At 41.0% G+C, this 17,728-nt stretch overlaps 1 protein-coding gene across 1 annotated transcript in view; it reads left to right on the top strand.

Moving 5' to 3' along the window:
- Positions 1-17,728, top strand: part of Pcca (propionyl-CoA carboxylase subunit alpha) — a 293,212-nt gene that overhangs the window by 77,036 nt on the left and 198,448 nt on the right. The window contains 2 exon segments of the mRNA XM_038310358.1: positions 1,784-1,915; positions 13,590-13,626. Coding sequence (XP_038166286.1) covers positions 1,784-1,915; positions 13,590-13,626 — 169 coding nt within the window.

Below are 17,728 nucleotides of genomic sequence, written 5' to 3'. Positions count from 1 at the left end.
GCAGCATGGGCTGCATACATCCGCATCCTTTCTGTAGTCCGTTTGTCCTTCCGAGTCAGTGTAAGCTTAGGAAGAAGGAGGAGGGGTCCCGTACTTTCATCATTTTATTTACTCCAGCCAGACTAGCGAGGCACTTGCTCCCCCATAGCCACCCCCAAAATGAACTCAAATTGAATTTTCTTTTCTTCTATCTGCTTTTGGACAGGAGGAAAAACAATTACTCATTTTGAGTTTAAAGACATTAGTTTTTCAATACATTATCTCTGAATAATTTCAATTGTATTTTATTTTTATTTGTGATAAGGCCTTACTGTGTAGTCCAGGCTGGTCTTAAATTTGAGTTCCTCCTGCTTCAACTTCCCAAGTGCTGGCTTAACAGTGTGTGCCACCATAGCCCAGCTTCCGTGGCAGTTTTTAATTTCCTCCTCTATCTGATAGGTTGAACAATTTGTATCCCAGCGGGGCCTGCGTTTCCCTCGAATATGTGTGCTGGTTTATCTCATATTGTACAGTCAAGCTGTCATCTAATCTCTCAGAGATGTGTCTTTCCACGCAACCCTTTCATTAATTACCTTTTATGCTCTGTTCTGGGTGGTTTTAATTTTCCTTGGCTATTGTGGGAGGGCAGTCCAAGCTACACACAGCTATAATTACTGACTTTGCTTATCCATCTGCTTTGCCTCTCCTTGGGGTTAGCTTCATTCCATGCTTTTTTGTCTTTTCCAAGAAAAGGTTTCTCTGTGTCCTCCTGGCTGTCCTGGAACTTGCTCTGTAGACCAAGCTGATCTTGAACTCACAGAGGTCTGTCTGCTTCTAAGTGCTGGTACTAAGTGCTTGTGCCAACACATCCTGCTAGCTTTATTTCTCATTCCCATGACCTCATCCTTTATTTCAGCAAACTCTTCTCCTTTTCTAGCCTGTGCTCTAAGTACCTAGCTCTTTGTTATATCTCTAATCACAGTTTCCTCCATTAGCACTTTTTTTTTTTTTGCAGTGATGTAAACACAGGCAGATAAACCCATTTTCAGGGAAAACAATGAATTAAATTGGTATTTTTTATTCTGTGTACCATGTACATGCCTAGTGCCCATGGAAGTTGGAAGAGGGCATTAGATCCCTTGAAACTGAGGTTGCAGGAGTCTGTGAGCTACCACTGGATGCTGGAAACCAAACAGCAAGAGTTCTTAACCGCTGAGTCATTCCTCCAGCCCCTAGGGTTGTTGTTAATTAAAACCATAATTGTACCTTTTAAGTTCTCACATCTTCTTTATGCATCTTCTGTAGGTACAGGATATAAACATTGCTGGTTTTCTTCGAGTTACAGATATCTATCAGTGTTCCTTCAAATTTGCTGGCATTTGTGTGATCACTACATTTAGCTCAAAGGCAGGCCAACAGTCGGTATTTAACAAACATGAGTGTTTGTGTTCTGTTGCAATGTTTGGAAGACATGGATGATGTAGAGATTTACAAGGATGCACTGTTTGTCTAATTAGGGCGTGTTATAGGTAAGTACAGTGTCTTGGAGGTTAGGTTTCCAGAGAATATTGTCTACATCGAGCTGGCATTCTCTCTGCTTTGTTTCATTTATCTTCGCTCTTTTGTGTTATAAGGCAATTCTATAATCTGTGTTTTGATATCTTGGCTCGCATTCTTATTTTAACAATGGCTGCAGAACTATCATTAAATATCGAGTTATTTAATTGCATATACCTATATAAGCTTCTCTTTGTGATTTCATCATGACGTTTTGTTATTAAGTTCAACTTGTTTTTCTCCTCAGGCAGCAGCAGATGTCACTTTCATCGGACCTGATACTCATGCTATTCAAGCCATGGGTGACAAGATCGAAAGCAAACTATTAGCCAAGCGAGCAAAGGTCAACACAATCCCTGGTTTTGATGGGGTAGTAAAGGTGAGAAACTTCCATTTAAATCTTGTATTATGTGTCCTTCGTCAAACAGTCTGCGACCAGGATGGGATAAAATAGAATTACTGTTTATATATATATATATATTTTCTCAAATATATATATTTGAGAAAAATTAGAGTGGTTTAAGTCGGGTTGTTTTCAATGGTATAAACTCTGAGCAGGGAGAAGACATTGGTATACTGTATGTAATGAATAGATATTGATACATATTGTCATTGGGAAAAACACTTGCATAGTAGTGTACCCATTTAATCCTAGCACTAGAGGTGCAAAGACAGACAGATCTCTGTGAGTTTGAGTTCATCTTGGACTACATAGCAAGTTCCAGGCCAGCCAGGGCAATATAATCAGATCACGTCTCTAACAAAGGAAATGCCATCGGATGTCCTGAGTGTGTCTCCCTTGGGATAGATGTCCTGAGTGTGTCTCCCTTAGGATAGATGTCCTGAGTGTGTCTCCCTTGGCATAGATGTCCTGAGTGTGTCTCCCTTGGGATAGATGTCCTGAGTGTGTCTCCCTTGGGATAGATGTCCTGAGTGTGTCTCCCTTGGGATAGATGTCCTGAGTGTGTCTCCCTTGGGATAGATGTCCTGAGTGTGTCTCCCTTAGGATAGATGTCCTGAGTGTGTCTCCCTTGGGATAGATGTCCTGAGTGTGTCTCCCTTGGCATAGATGTCCTGTGTGTGTCTCCCTTGGGATAGATGTCCTGAGTGTGTCTCCCTTGGTATAGATGTCCTGCGTGTGTTTCCCTTAGGATAGATATCCTGAGTGTGTCTCCCTTGGTATAGATGTCCTGCCGGTGTCTCCCTTGGGATAGATGTCCTGCGGGTGTCTCACTTGGCATCCTATGTAAGCTGCAGTCATGTTTCTGTGGCTCTGGATAACTTGATGTCAAACACCAGGCACATTGGCCATATCTAGGAAGCCCACAATGACTGTGAACCTTAGTTTCTAAGCTTCTCAGGACTGGGGTTGGGTGTGGGTTAATTGCCACCTAAGTCTAGCAAAAATGTTAAGACTTTCTGTCAAAAAGGTACAAGGACCCTCTCCAGATGTGCTTGACAGTAAATTTTATTTATTTGATTATTTACTCTAGTGTGGTTGGATCTCATATGAGTCCTGGGCCCCAGGCTCTTGATCTTGCTGTTTCTGTAATGGTGGGACTGCAGGCATCACCACCTCATGTGGTCTTGACTGCAGAGTGCTGTTCATTTGACCCTCTGGGAAAATCACACCCTTCCCTTGACCAGGCCTAGAGCACAGTGTGTTTTCTTTATTAGCCCTTCCGCTCCCACTGATGGGCATGGGCCTCTCTTTGCCTTGTTGGGTGGTAGAGAGGTGGGTGAGGAATCTGGCATCTTGAGCTCTTCAATTTGAACTGATGAGCAACAGTAGGGATTAACCCAGGCTTCATGGATAGCAGTGTCCCTAGGGATTCGCGGAGGAACATTTCAGTTTCACGGTCAATGTCTTCTTATGAAATTAGTACCTATAGAACCACTAAGAAGAGGGATTGCCCCTCCATTAGAGGTCTGATGGTGAAAGCTGTGGGTGGGACACTGGCAATGTGTGGATGACATCGCTTTGTAGGCGGAGGAAGAGCTTGTGTAGTGTTGACTGGAATTAGGGTTGATACTGCACCTTCTGTATTGACAAGAACACGCACATCTCTCAGTTATTAGACTCTGCTGTGAGCGGAAGGACGGAGGGAAACGGGCACTTGTGTTTTCTTACAGTGTTGCTTGCTGGAGGGTTTTTTTCTTTCCCTCTAGTTCTTTTAGATGATAAAGAATAGTTATTTTCCATATTTTTTTGTTTATAGTCTATAGATGTCTTTACAGGAAAAAAGTGGTACTTAGTTTTTGGAATGGATTATTAGTTCATTCTGGGTCTTATTTAACTTTTAAATTTTAGTTTTTCAAATGTGTTATAATACCGTATATGTATTTCAGTGTATAGGACATCTATAAGTCTTGTATGCTGCTGCTAGTAAAGTAAATTTATGTGCCATTATGGAAATCAATATTGAGGTTCCTTGAGAAACTGTAAATAGAACTACAACACTATCCAACTGTGCCATACCTGGGTAGTTAGCCAAAGAAATCAAAGTTGTCATACAATAGAGAACCTGCACACTCATGTTTATTCAGGCACTGTTCATAATAGCTGTACAACATACAAAAGAAAGTGTGTTATATCTATGACACAATTGAATATCATTCAGCCATTGAGAATAGATTCAGGACAGCCAGGGCTGTTACACAGAGAAACTCTGTCTTAAACAAAACAAAACAAAACAAAACAGAATAAATAATGTTAGTTGCAGAAACTGAAGATGATAATGTCTAATGCAATAAGCCAGACTCAGAATAACAAATATTTCTCCTAGATATGGGATTTAGGGGCAGAGGGCCATGGAAATAAAACAGGGAGAGGTCTGCAGATATAAGGAGTTGATAGGTTGCTTGCCCTGTGTGCACAAAACCTTGGACGGACTCCTCAGCACTGCACGGTCCTGCAGTTCTAGCATCTGGGGAGATGGAGTCCTCAGCACTGCACGGTCCTGCAGTTCTAGCATCTGGGGAGATGGAGAGGGGTCAGGTGTCCACAGTTATTCTTATCTAAATACGGAGTTTGCGGCTATTTCATTCCACTGTTCATGAGACTCTTCCAAAAACAATAGGAAAGGGGGGCTGGAGAGATGGCTCAGTGGTTAAGAGCATTGCCTGCTCTACCAAAGGTCCTGAGTTCAATTCCCAGCAACCACATGGTGGCTCACAACCATCTGTAATGAGGTCTGGTGCCCTCTTCTGGCCTGCAGGCATACATGCAGACAGAATATTGTACACAAAATAAAATAAAAAAAAAAAAAAACAAACAAACAATAGGAAAGGGACCAGGGAGGATGGGATAGTTATGGGTAATGAAAGATTAATATGATCAAGAAAACACAATAGTATACATAACCCAGACTCTGTATTTTCCATCTTTACATGGCTTATTTCTTTATTACTTTTATTGTGTCTTTAAAGACTTTGTTTTATTTTAAAACTATTTCTTTCTTTCTATATCTGCCTATACCCATTTTCTTTCTTTCTTAAGCCAGCCTTCTTTTCCTCTGTATTCAGTTTGGCTTTCCCACCTAGCTATATTCTGCTCTGCCAGAGGCCAAAGCAACTTCTTTATTAACCAATGGTAATATATATATTCACAGCATACAGAGGGGCATTCCACATCAGCAAAGAGCTTGAAGTTTCCATGGGGGACCAGCAAACATTCAGTGAGTTTAGCCCATCTCAGTGACACTCATCTCAGTGGGCAGAGACTCATATAGGAAGGGCACTGAACCCAGATTTGGGGTGAAAGTGATAGCTAAGCAGTAGGTGAGAGGCAGTGAGGTAGGTACAAGGGAGTGTTATGGTGGGACTCAAGGCTGTCAGTAAAAACATGGTCCTGGAGGATCATGAAACAGAGGCAGGGTCCGCTCTAGCATACCCAGAAAGACCACAGCAAGAGAGCTGGTGAGGGTTGAGATACGTGTGGCCGCCAGTTCTGTGCAGAGACCGCCCTTGTGGCTTTGGGAACCTCCAGCCAGTTTGATTCAGATGGTTAACATGAGACAATTGTGTAAGAAGAAAAGTCAGTTTGGAGTGCTGGAGCGCTAACAGGCCTTACGCCCAGGGTTCCGGCCCCAGCACGGAGTGAAACTAGGTGTGGTTGTGCACATCTGTAATCCCAGCCCTGTAATCTCAGGTCCTCCTTGGCTACAGAGTGGGTTGGAGGCCTGCCCTGTCTCAAATAAATAGTGAATAATGAGTGCTGTTTTTGTTTGCTAAATGGCAAGAACACTAGCATAGAGTGAAAACTTAAGGTTGATAATCAAATTGGAATTCTCTTCTTTTTGTTAAGGCAGGAAACGATGGGTCCTAATATAAAGCGTTAGGGTGAAGCAAAGGCCATGTTGAGAAAGATGGTGAAAGTTGGATCAGTAGGGTTGTGAACGCATTGGATGTTAGCTATGAAGCAGAGTGTGAGTCACTGGTGACAACCCTGACTAAACAGCTTTGTGAGGCATGATTTAGTGTCTCTGAATCATTATTGCACTTTAATAGGCACTAGTAATCCCAGAACTCAAGAAATGAGGTGGAAAGGTAGCTTCACTTCAAGGCCAACCTGAGCTACAGAGTGAAACTCTATGTCAAAAACAAAGAATAGAGGCATGGGGCCAGAGAGACAGGTGAGAGCATTTGCTGCCCTTCCAGAGGATCTGAGAGAGTTTGTTTCTGAGCACACAATGTTGGATGCCTCACAACCACCTAAAACTCCAGGGGATCTCATACCTCTCCGGTCACTACAGGTTTCTGCACGTGTGACATACACTCATACACATAGACTAATATGGTAAGATTATTTTTTAAAAAAAGATGAGTAAATTCAGCCACACCTTTAGATGCTAAGCAATCAATATATTCTCATCATGGTGTCAGTGTTAAATCCTACTCTGCTCAGGCTGTGTGTTTTCACCTGTGTGACAGACACATATACACATAATTATAAGTTACAAATCTTTTAAAATTGCCCATTTTACACCATAGATCAGAGTATGGTAGTATACTTAAGTGAGTTTTTAAACTAGGCAGCTCTTGATACCAAACATAACAACTTGATTTTGGTGCTCAGGACCGAAACCGTGAAGGAGAGAACAATTTCCTACAAGTTGTCTTTAAGCTCCCCATCCACAAAATAAATAACTGAATAAAAAAGGAATAAAAGCTGTACTCTTGCTTTAGCAGAAAGAAAGCTAGTATGAAGAAAATCATTTATAAAATATAAAGCAAGAAGATGGAAACCAGCTCTTCCTAGAAATTAGATATTAAATGTTAGTACTTTCTGCCTGCTAAGAAAATAAAAGCTCTTTATTAATGATGCCTAAAGTCTTTATATTTTTATAAAAGTATGGTTGCTGTTTTGCTTATTGCCTTGTTCCAGTTATGCTTCCTGTGGTGTTTTTGTAGTGTATGGAAGACTCCAGTAAATATCACTAGGTTTATGAACATACAGCCAAGCTTCACACCTGAGTATTCATGGGTTCAGCATCCACAGAGTCAATCACCCTGGGTTAGAAAATACTTAGGAAAATATTGTGACTGACTGTATTGAACATACACAGGCTTTTTGTCCTCTTTTTCTTTTCTTTTACCAAATAATGCTGCCTAACAGCCATTGGCTTAGCATCTGCACCGTGTCGGGCATTTTAAGTAATGTGAGAGGTTTTAAAGCAGAGGAGACGATATGGGTAAGTTACATGTATTTAAATTCTTCGCATACAATCCATTCCAACCTCAGCTTCTCCTCCTTCCACTCCCCCTAACTCCCTCCCCTCCATCCCCCCTTCTGGGCTCCTGGGAAAGATCAGGCCTCCCAGGGATATCAGCCCAACAAGGATTAGTGAGACACAATAAGACCAGGCACAACCCCTCACATCAAGGCTGACAAGGGAACCCAGTAGGAGGAAAGGGGTTCCAAGAGGCAGAAGAGTCAGAGACACCCCCCATTCCCACTGTCAGGAGTTCCCCCCAAACATCAAGCTAACAACCATAATATACATGCAGAGGACCTACACCAGCCCCATGCAGACTTTGTGATTGGCAGTTCAGTCTCTGTGAGCCCACGTGAACCCTGGGTAGTTGATTCTGTGGGCTGTGTTCTCCTGGACCCCTTTGTTCCACAGTTTCTTCTCCCCGTCTTCTAGAGCGATCTCTGTGGGTAGCTGGCACTTTTATACTACAGTAGAGTCTTCTGCTGAGTAATAGGAAAAGCCTAACAGCTGGACCCTTTCCTGGGTCCAGCATTAATGAGAAGTTTTATTTACTCTACTTATTACTTGGCTTTATGTACTTATTTCTGTTTTTTATTTGAGACAGAGTCTTGCTCTAGAGCCCAGACTGGCCGCTTGCTCATGCCCCTCAGGCCTCCCATCTTGACTGTGGGACTACAGGTGTGTCCGCCATGTTCCACAGACTTTACTGCTATTGTAGAGCAGTTTAGAAGTTAGTTTAGAAATGAGTTAAGATACAACCCCTACTCATAGTGGTATTTCTCTCTCTCAAAACCAGTTGCTGATTCTATTCTAGGACTAGCCGAGGCATGCAGACTGCTTATCTTTCATGTGAAGGATTAGCAATATTCTCATCTAGGACTGGGGATGTGGCTCAATTGTAGACTTGCTTGTAACATGTGGCAGCTAGGCCTGCTTGTTTGGGTTTCTGTCCCGCCCGGTACCCCACAGCCGGCAAGCCCCAAAGAAATAACACAGAGATCTCTTTAAGTTACAAAGCTGATTGGCCCATTAGCTCTAGCCTCTCACTGGCTAACTCTCACATTTTGATTAACCCATTTTTCTGATCTATGTTAGCCATGTGGCTCAGTACCTTTTTCAGTGGTTGCAGATCACATCCTGCTGCTTCGGTGGTCTGGGCAGGAGTGGCAGGAATCAACTTCCTCCTTCCCAGAATTCTGTTCTCATTACATCATTTCTACTTCCTGTCTGGTTTTCATGTCTATACCTCCTGCCTGGCCAATGAGCGCTTATTTAAAACATGATTGACAGAATACAGACAATTCTCCTGCACCACTTGCTTAGCATAATTCGTTTTTAATAAATTATAAGATATTTGTGCAACACATTTTATAGAATCCACTGTCTTCAGCCCTGAGTATTTATATATTGTCCATGTCTTATACATATTAATTCTCAGACCTGTCTCAAAAATGTCCTACAGATCAGGGTATACAGCGGACTCAGCCCTGTGCTTTCTTTAGAGTCTTTCCTACACTTATTGATTCTGTTCCTGAATGCATGCCACGAGGTGAGTATGGGGGTTCTGGGACTCGCATCTTCCTTCCAGTCTGTGGGCCCCAGGGTTTGAACAGAAGCCGGCAGGCTTTGACGTTACTGCTGACTGCCTGCCAGCCCTCGGCCCTGTTCTCTCTTTTCACTTTTAGTCATATAGTAATTTATTATTTTTAATGAATTTTTATTCTCAGAAATTATAGCGTAAGTATATCATTTCCTTTTATTCCCTCCAACCTCTCCAATGCACGCCCTGTAACCTCATTCCATTTTTTTTAAAAAAATATTTTCTTAAAATGTTACATTGGATTTGTGACATGTTAAAGATGTTTTGCCTAGCAGAATTTTCTTTGAATAACGAACAGTGTATATTTAATAAAGTTTAATATTTATTATTTAAAAACTTAACATCTGGTTGGGTGGTGGTGGTTCATGCCTTTACTCCCAGCACTCAGGAGGCAGAAACAGGTGCATCTCTATGAGTTCAAGACTAGCCTGGTCTGCTGAGCGAGTTCCAGAATAAGCTCCAAAGCTACAGAGAAACCTTGTCTTGAAAAACCAACCAACCAACCAACCAACCAACCAAACAAACAAACAAACAAACAAACAAAATGCACCTGTAATTGGGGAGGATTTGGCTTTCATGGCTTTTTATGTAATTTAAACTTGTAACTCTTTCATTTGAAAATTTACCATCATGTAAAGACCAGTTCTTAATGATGCATTTTTATTAAAGATGATATAGGGGTTTGGAGAGGTGGCTCAGTGGTTAAGCACATGCACTCCTCATCCGCAGGACCCGAGTTCTGTTGCTAACACCCACGTTAGATGCCTCACAGCTTCCTGTAGCTCAGCTCTGATGCATAGCTGTAGCATCCCAGGGCACCTGCACCCATCATGCACGTGGTTAAGAATGCATCTCTGGAGGAGAAGTGGTGATGGGGAAGCACTGTGTATTTTACAAGGAAAAAGTGTCGTGATGGCACATTCTTATAACCCCAGCATTTGGGAGGTGAGGCAGGAGAATCCTCTAAGTCAACAGTGGCCAAGAATTCAGAGACAAGATGAGGGACTGGGGCTTGGTTTTTCCAAGTCAGCAACATTAGTCATTTACAGATTTCTATTAATCTGTGTATTGCCACGTGGCTGTGGCTTACTGGCTAAAGTTCCTGTGTCCATCTCTGGCCGGGCTACATAGCTTCTCTCTGACTCCGCCTCCTTTCTCCCAGCCTTCAGTTTAGTCTTCCCTGCCTGGCTCTGTTCTACCCTATCAGGCCAAGCCAGTTTCTTTATTCATTAACCAATAAAAGCAACACATAGACAGAAGAACCTCCCACACCAACTTAATGCCTTAACAATTGCATAATTAAAAAACTTCTAAGCATGACACGTTTTGTTTTTAAACCACGAAAGTATTATGGAGGACGGAATCATAATCCTTATGGTAAATCTTCACTGTGTTCCTAAGAACTAAAGCATTAAGTGGCAGTCTCCATGCCTCCAGCTTGTGGCGGGGCTGCTGAGCTTTTAAACTGTCTGCACAGATGCTTTCCTTTACCCTCAGAAGCCGGCAAAGCCATGTGGAGCGTGCTGCTGCTGAATCTACCGTGTCTGTCCTGCGTCTATTTGGGTTTAAGCATTGTCCCCTGAAAGCCCAGCCCAATTCACTCTCTTCCTTCATAGGACCAAAGCTGCCGAGTTTCTGGGCTGGGTCACAGAAGGTCCAGCCAGGAATGGCTTTGCCTTCCACCCTAACTGGTCTTCTCCCTTCTGGGCCTCTTTCTGTTTCTAGAACACACTAAGGTCCTTTGTAGTTAAGGGTTCTGTATCTGCTGGTTCTCTGTTAGGAGGGTCTTTTTTTGGATAACCTAAAACAAGTTTTCCTCTTACTTTACCTGTTTCCATGAAATGTTCATGTAGTTCTCAGGTGACTTGCTTGTCTGCTTGGGTTTCTGTTCCTCTTTGTGAGGAAGGACTCTAGAAGGGCAGAATCCAGATTGCATATACTGCTGCTTGCAGATATTTATTGGATCAGTGTTTACGACACATGGGCCATAATTCTTTCAAGCGGCTATTTGGTGCGCCGTTCAGTCACTGTCCTGTTGATGCTTCAGTCCTTTGTCGAAGGTTTCTTAAATTGTTTTCCAGATGTTTTATCTCTCAAAACATCCACAATTCTTTGTAAGTTTTTGTTCATGCATATGAAGGAGGCACCCATAGGATAACTTCTACAAGCAAAATCAGTGGATGAAGAGAGATAGGCTCTCAAAGTCTGATAAGCGCCAGCAGCTATTGGCACAGAGGGTATGTGCTTGCTCTGACACCGCAGTAGGAAGGGCTGCTTAAACTTACACCTGTGGTCACCCTCTGGTCTGCTGGACCCCAGGTGGATCTGCCGTGTGACTTCTACGGCTGGTGTGATGGCTGAGGAGTGTGGTGTATATATTTCTTTAGATTTATTTTTTTCTGAAGTTAATCTGTTTTTCTGACTGATTATCAAGTTTGTCAGTTTGATTTAATGCTTTATTCTATTCATACTCCTGTAAGGAGGTCCCGTGGTGTTATATGTTAGTACCATAGACTTAGACGCTTTTAGAGTCCTTGTCTTTTTCAATTTAACTTTTTCAAATTAACATGTGCTAATCATGTTTAGTAGTTTTTAAAACAATAGTAGTGTTTTATAATGTCTAGTACATAATATAGATCTTCAATGATTTTTTTGGCTCAATGAATGACAAATGAAAATTTATTTTTTAAGGCAATTTGGTTTAATCTGAGCAGTCATGTTCCAGAAACTGATTTGCATAATGGGGAAATTTCAACACCTACATTAGTGAAAAGCTAAGGTAGTTTTGTGGCATATAAGGGATTTGCTGTGTATAAATAAATCTCTTTATATGTAACACGTAACATGTGTGTATCATGTGCAGCTATAAATACCTGACAACATAGAAGAAATGGGGACTGTGCTTTCACCTTGCCTGTTGGCTTTCCCTGGATTCCAAGCCTTCAGTCTGTAGTTTGATTTCTCCGAAACTGTCTTTGGCAAATACACCATTCCACACTGAATGAAATGTTCAAAGTTTCCTTCTAGCTGATGTAATCCGTCCTCATCAGCCCTCACTCTTCCTGTATTTTGTTCCAGAGGCCCTAATTGTTCGCCTTTGGCAGGTTTAACACTTCCTGAGGAGAGGCTGTTAGAGCAAGTATTCTCCAATAACTGTCACTGGCGGGAACAAAGAGCCTCCCAACTCAGTGTGGGGAAACCATGAACATTCCTAAATGACCTTCGTGGATTTTTATCATTTTAAGCTAAAATTTGGAGAATGTAGGATCAGCGCAAATAGCAAGGTGTAGGAAGGCAGTAAACCCTGTTGTGGGGGTGGGGGTGGGGCGAGGTAGAGATTTATCTCTGACTTGAAAACAATTGTTATTTGGAAAATCTCATTAGCAGATGTGACTGCTTGGAGTAAAAAAGACTTAAAACTGATGTCGTTTTCAGGGCTGCTTTGAACTTAACAAGCACCTATTTGTGGGGCAGACTGGCTAATGAAAGGAAATTAAATTTTTCTGACAACTTCCCCTGCCAGCCTCCTTATTCAGGGATGTTGTTGGGTACTGAAGACTTTTAAGGAAGAATTTTTCTTTTCTTTTTCTTTCTTTCTTTCTTTCTTTCTTTCTTTCTTTCTTTCTTTCTCTCTTTCTTTCTTTCTTTTCTTTCTTTTTTAATGAATGAACCAGTTATTTCCCCCAGTCCTCACTGGGGAAGAATTCTGTTGTGATTGCTCTTCATTTTAAATGTAATTTAAAAGCTTTAAAAAAAAATTGCCAGGTTTCACTTGAATGTTTTAAAGATGTGTAAAAATTTCTGCGTGCCTATCAACTGGTGGTTTTAGAACGTGGCTGTTAGCTCATATTGTGTCACTGGGTTAAGAAATTGATGGAATTGAGAAAGTAGCTTGAAGTTCAGAATTCTCTTTATTATTACATGGAAAATATGTCCATGGAGTTTGTACAGCGCATGTCAGGATAATGGGAGATGAGTGGCTTAGACCAGGGCAGTGTTTAGATGCTTAGTGTTTCAAGTGTCACTGGCCACAAGGTCAGTAAACACTGGCCTTGAACTTCAGAAAGGACCCCTTACCTTGCTCCTTCAAACCCTTTCCCCTCCATGGTTTGTTCATAGAATTTAAGGTTTTAATTTATAAACCTAGCTACAACTGTAAGCATAAAATATGTACCTGAAGAAAAGGGTAAAAAAATAAGAAAACATAATGGAAATCACAGAGGTTTTTTTGTTTTGTTTTTTAAAAAAACAAACAATTGGTAATTCCTACGGGTATCGGACATTTACTTATTTCTAGAAAATCGATTGAGCTCCTCCCAAACAATAGACAGTCAACTCCCCCTGCTGACAGAATCTAGGAAAACACGATGTGTAAATAGACAAGCAGGCTGCGGACAAGCTTTAATGATCTGATTTATGACGGAGTATTGATTGTAAAAATCTAAATTCTGCCGTTAAATTCCGGCAACTGCACCAAATCATTGGCAATTCTGGTCATGTTTCCTGCCAGCTCATTTCAAACCGCTTTGAGTTTCTTAATATAATAACGACGAGGGAGAATTTACATTCTACTTATGGTATTAATTTTACATTTCTCTGAATGAAAAGGGTTAGAAGGTTGTAAAATTGAACATTAAATGAATCAGAGGAGACAGTAGTACAATATATGACTGCCCTAAAGACATTGTGCAAGGCCTCATGGGATTAATGTTGAGTCTCATTTCCTGCCTTTACAGGATGCAGATGAAGCTGTCAGAATTGCAAGGGAAATTGGTAAGTCCTTAAATTAACTTTGGGAGTGTTTCTGCGTCTTTCAGCAGATACGGTTGAGCAAACATGTAATAAGTAATTCCCATAGAGCAAATAATATTTTAATAGTTTTCAGTTTCTGATTACTAGTGACTCTGGAAGAATTTATCAGTTGAATTACCATATTCTATTATTAAAGTAGTATTTGTAGTCATTTGATTTTAGCTCTAGCTCTTTCATAAGATGAAATCACTAACTAATTAAAACAAGTAACTGTCCGGAGACTACTGAAAATCGGACACAGTGTATCTGTATGTGAGCAATTGAACGCTGTCTGTGTCAATGTGCAGGACATAAACTGGTATGTGTCAAATTAAAATGTGCTTGGTAGGCTTGTTCAAGCTTCTGCCTTTTCCTAAAATGTTAAATACCCACTTAATAACCTTGCTACGAAGGATACAATGGGAAGTGAGAGGCGAGAACGGAGCATTCTCAACTGGAGCGAGAAGACTGAGAGACATTTTAGGCGGTTGTTTATTAAGTTTCAAGTATATTCCTTGTGCTCATGAACACAATTGTACTGCAGCGTTTGCTAATAGAAAAACTAGAAAAAAAGAATGATAATTTGAGTCAGATCAGTACTTGTTTACGTTGGAGGGAAAGCTGTAGATAGGCAAGGGGCACCAGATGCTACCAGCTCTCAGAGACTAATACAGCGTCGTAGCATTGCTGTGCCTCCCTAGCCCAGGGCTTTTCAGCATTCCACAGACTAATATTTTTGTAGCCCTGTCTTCTCACTGTGGTTCATTACTTAGAATTTTTGTCTATGGTGGGAGAGCATTTGATTTATATAAAATTTATAGAGTCATGATATGTAAAAACATTAGTCCAAGGTGATCATGGAATTAATATATTCTTGCAAATGGGACAAACTAGCATAGAGTTTTCAGTATAGCGTTCTCTCTAAGCAATCAACTGCCTACGTATAGAATTCTTTTGTGGTTCGAAAAGGTTTTTGGCTTATTGTATCTTGTTTCTGTTGGGTATGGCAAAATTATTTTGGTTTTTCTCATTATTAAGTGTTCTTTGTTATTTATTTGTTTTGGAAAACTGCCTTGGATGTAAGACCAGTATACATAAGATAGTATTTTATCTGTTGACAACATCTCTTATTGATTGTTTCTTCAAAATTGCCAATGTGTTAGAGCCTTTCAGTACTAATTTCACAGTAAGATTTGGTAGGTTGCATAAAGCTGCTGTCTGTGGGTTAAATCATTGATATTTGCCATTCCCCAAGAAAATGCTGCTGTCTGTGGGTTAAATCATTGATATTTGCCATTCCCCAAGAAAATGCTGCTGTCTGTCGGTTAAATCATTGATATTTGCCATTCCCCAAGAAAATGCTGCTGTCTGTCGGTTAAATCATTGGTATCCGCCATTCCCCAAGAAGCACTTGCTTAGCTTCTGAGACTTCCATAAAGTAGTCTAGTTTTATTCATATACTTTCAAACTTGAAAAGGCGTCTTCTTCAGTTACAGTTTAGATATTACTACCTATCCATCTATCAATGGTAATATTACTTTGTAACAGACAGTATGTAATATTATTATTATATTGTTTAGAGGGATTTTGAAAAACAAAAAGAGCTTAGAGGACAGCCTAGAACTGCATGCCTGTGCCGTGCCGTGAATCGCACATCCACTCACGAGCACTTCCTTTGGTGGCACAGCGGCTCAGGCGCTAGCCTTTGCTCTTGTCCACCTTTGTTCTTAACTGTGGCTTCTCAGCAGAACAGTTGACCATAGTCGCTTAGCTCCTCAGTGTTTGGAAGCTGGTCTTCAGTGTCCTCTCCTCTGAGGTCATCTGAATTCCCTTCAGACTTCTTTCCTTGATGCTTGGGTGGGTCCTTGGTGATTTCCTTCCTCTTCTCTGTTTCTTCTAATTCTTCCCTTGTTCCCTCTCAAAGAACATGTTTGCCGTCACGGTGTTAAATAGAAGCTGTAGTGTCCTGAGTAGACTGGAAGGGAGAGAAGCCATCGGATTGGAAGTGAAATGAAACACAGTAAAGAGTATAGTCATAGCTTTGAAAGACTTCAAGAATTTCCCAGAGAACCCTTCCAAATCACCCAGAAACCTCCCGTGAAACCCTTTGCTTCAAGTGCTGTCTTCCAGAATCAGTTACACAATATTCAGGGGTGTGTGTGTGTGTGTGTGTGTGTGTGTGTGTGTGTGTGTGTGTCTGTGTACATCTGGGTGTCTGGGTGTATCATTTGGTGATGTGTCAGATTTTTTTTAACTATTGTTGAGGTATATCATATTTACATTATGATTTGGATGGCCATTGTAAGTTCTCTTAAGAGTTAAAGGAGACATTGAGTCCATGGGGTGAATGTGTGTGTGTGTGTGTGTGTGTGTGTGTGCGTGTGTGTGTATACAAATACATATATATTAGTGGAATTATAAACATATCTCTGAACCTTTTTTTGTCAGTTTCTAACTTTTCATATGTGATTCGTGTTCATAGATTCTTTCTGATTTCTTTCTCTTCTTTTTCTCTTCTTCTATGTTGCTGGGGAAGCAAGCAAGGCCTGGCCTGGGCCTCCCGTTGCAAGGCCTACACCCTGCCACTAAGCTGGGCACTCTCTGGCCTGTTCATAGATTGTAGTCTTACCTCTTTTTGTGCTATGTGGTGAAAGTGTAAGTTTTATGTGTGCTTCCTCTCTCAAGTTTGTATTTCTTTTCTAGAAGCATCTATATGCTGCTAGAGCTGGAAAGTAATTATTGGATACTGTATTATTATTATTATTACTGTAACTCCAATTTTGGCATGTTTTACACATGCCATCCACTTTGGAAATGCTATTTCTTTTTTATTAAAGTTTTTAATAATTGCAACTCAGATTTCATAATTTTTAGACATAAGTTCTCCCCTTTTTCATATGTATATAATATACTTTATTAAAAATGCTATTTCTAATGCCAATTCTTGGACTTAATTATTTTTATTTACATTTATAGAAAACTAAGGAACAGATTGGTCACTTGCTCGGTGTCAGCATTTTTCTGGTTTAAGGTTAAATTTCTTTGGTTCACAGATTATGCTTTTCATTATAGTTTGCCTATAGTTCACCGTGATTTGTGGATGGCCACTGGCAGCTGTGTGAAAGACTGCAGGTACTTCAGCCTGTTGTATGTGGAATTAGAGAATGAGACAGCCATGCTGACTGACGATGGTCCTACCACAGTTCTGTAGATTCTTCAACTACTTTGCCTCCTTTGGTCACACCCTTTTGTTGTTGTTTCTCCTGTGGCTTCAGGGTTTGGAGATTGGGGGTGTCGCTCTCTGCTCTCTAGCTGTCTTCAGCTCTAGTGGGTGGCCGCAGTGTTCAGTAAGCTCCCCCTGCCCCGCCATGCTGAGCCTCAGTCATGTTGGCTTTGTTGACTGCCCAGCTTTCAGGGCATCAGGGGAAGAGACGGGAGTTATCTCCGTTACATGTCATATCCTCTCTGGGTACCCCAGTGTGGTACTCAGTCGCTGTCTTCTGCCGTAAACCGCGTTCTGTAGAGTACTCGCACCGGTTACAGGCTGTATCCTTAACTTTCCACAGTTCTTTATTGTGAAAATCATTCAGCATTTTTAAAAGAATTTTGCAGTACATAGTATACTCAACACCAAGATCCACTATAAACATTTGACTAGATTTTCTTACTTGTCATATGCTAATCCATCTTACTTAAAAAATATTACGTGTGTGTGTGTATGTGTGTGTGTCTGTGGTGTCATGTGTTTGTGTACGTGTCCACACACACTCATTTGTAAGTGTGGAGTGAGTTTTTCTCCCTGTGGGTACCTGGGATTGAGCTTAGGTTATCAGGCTCGGAGAGCAAGCACTGTTACCTACAGATGCGCCATCTTACCTGCCCTATCTTATCTTTATTGTTAACGTAAACTTCATATGCTGTTACAGGTCTCACTAACTATTCCAACATGGAAGTCATTAACTGAATTCAGTATTTGTGTAGCATTTTATTTTTGCATATAATAATGTGACCATATTTTTTTATGTGTTGCTGACTTTGACATATGTAACTCCAAGCTGTACAGAGTTCAAGCCTATAGTATTCT

Source organism: Arvicola amphibius, chromosome 13 (assembly GCF_903992535.2).
Source record: "Arvicola amphibius chromosome 13, mArvAmp1.2, whole genome shotgun sequence".
NCBI classification, from domain to species: Eukaryota; Metazoa; Chordata; class Mammalia; order Rodentia; family Cricetidae; genus Arvicola; species Arvicola amphibius.
Note: the sequence above shows the minus strand (reverse complement) of the source record. Positions and strands in the feature narration are given on the sequence as shown.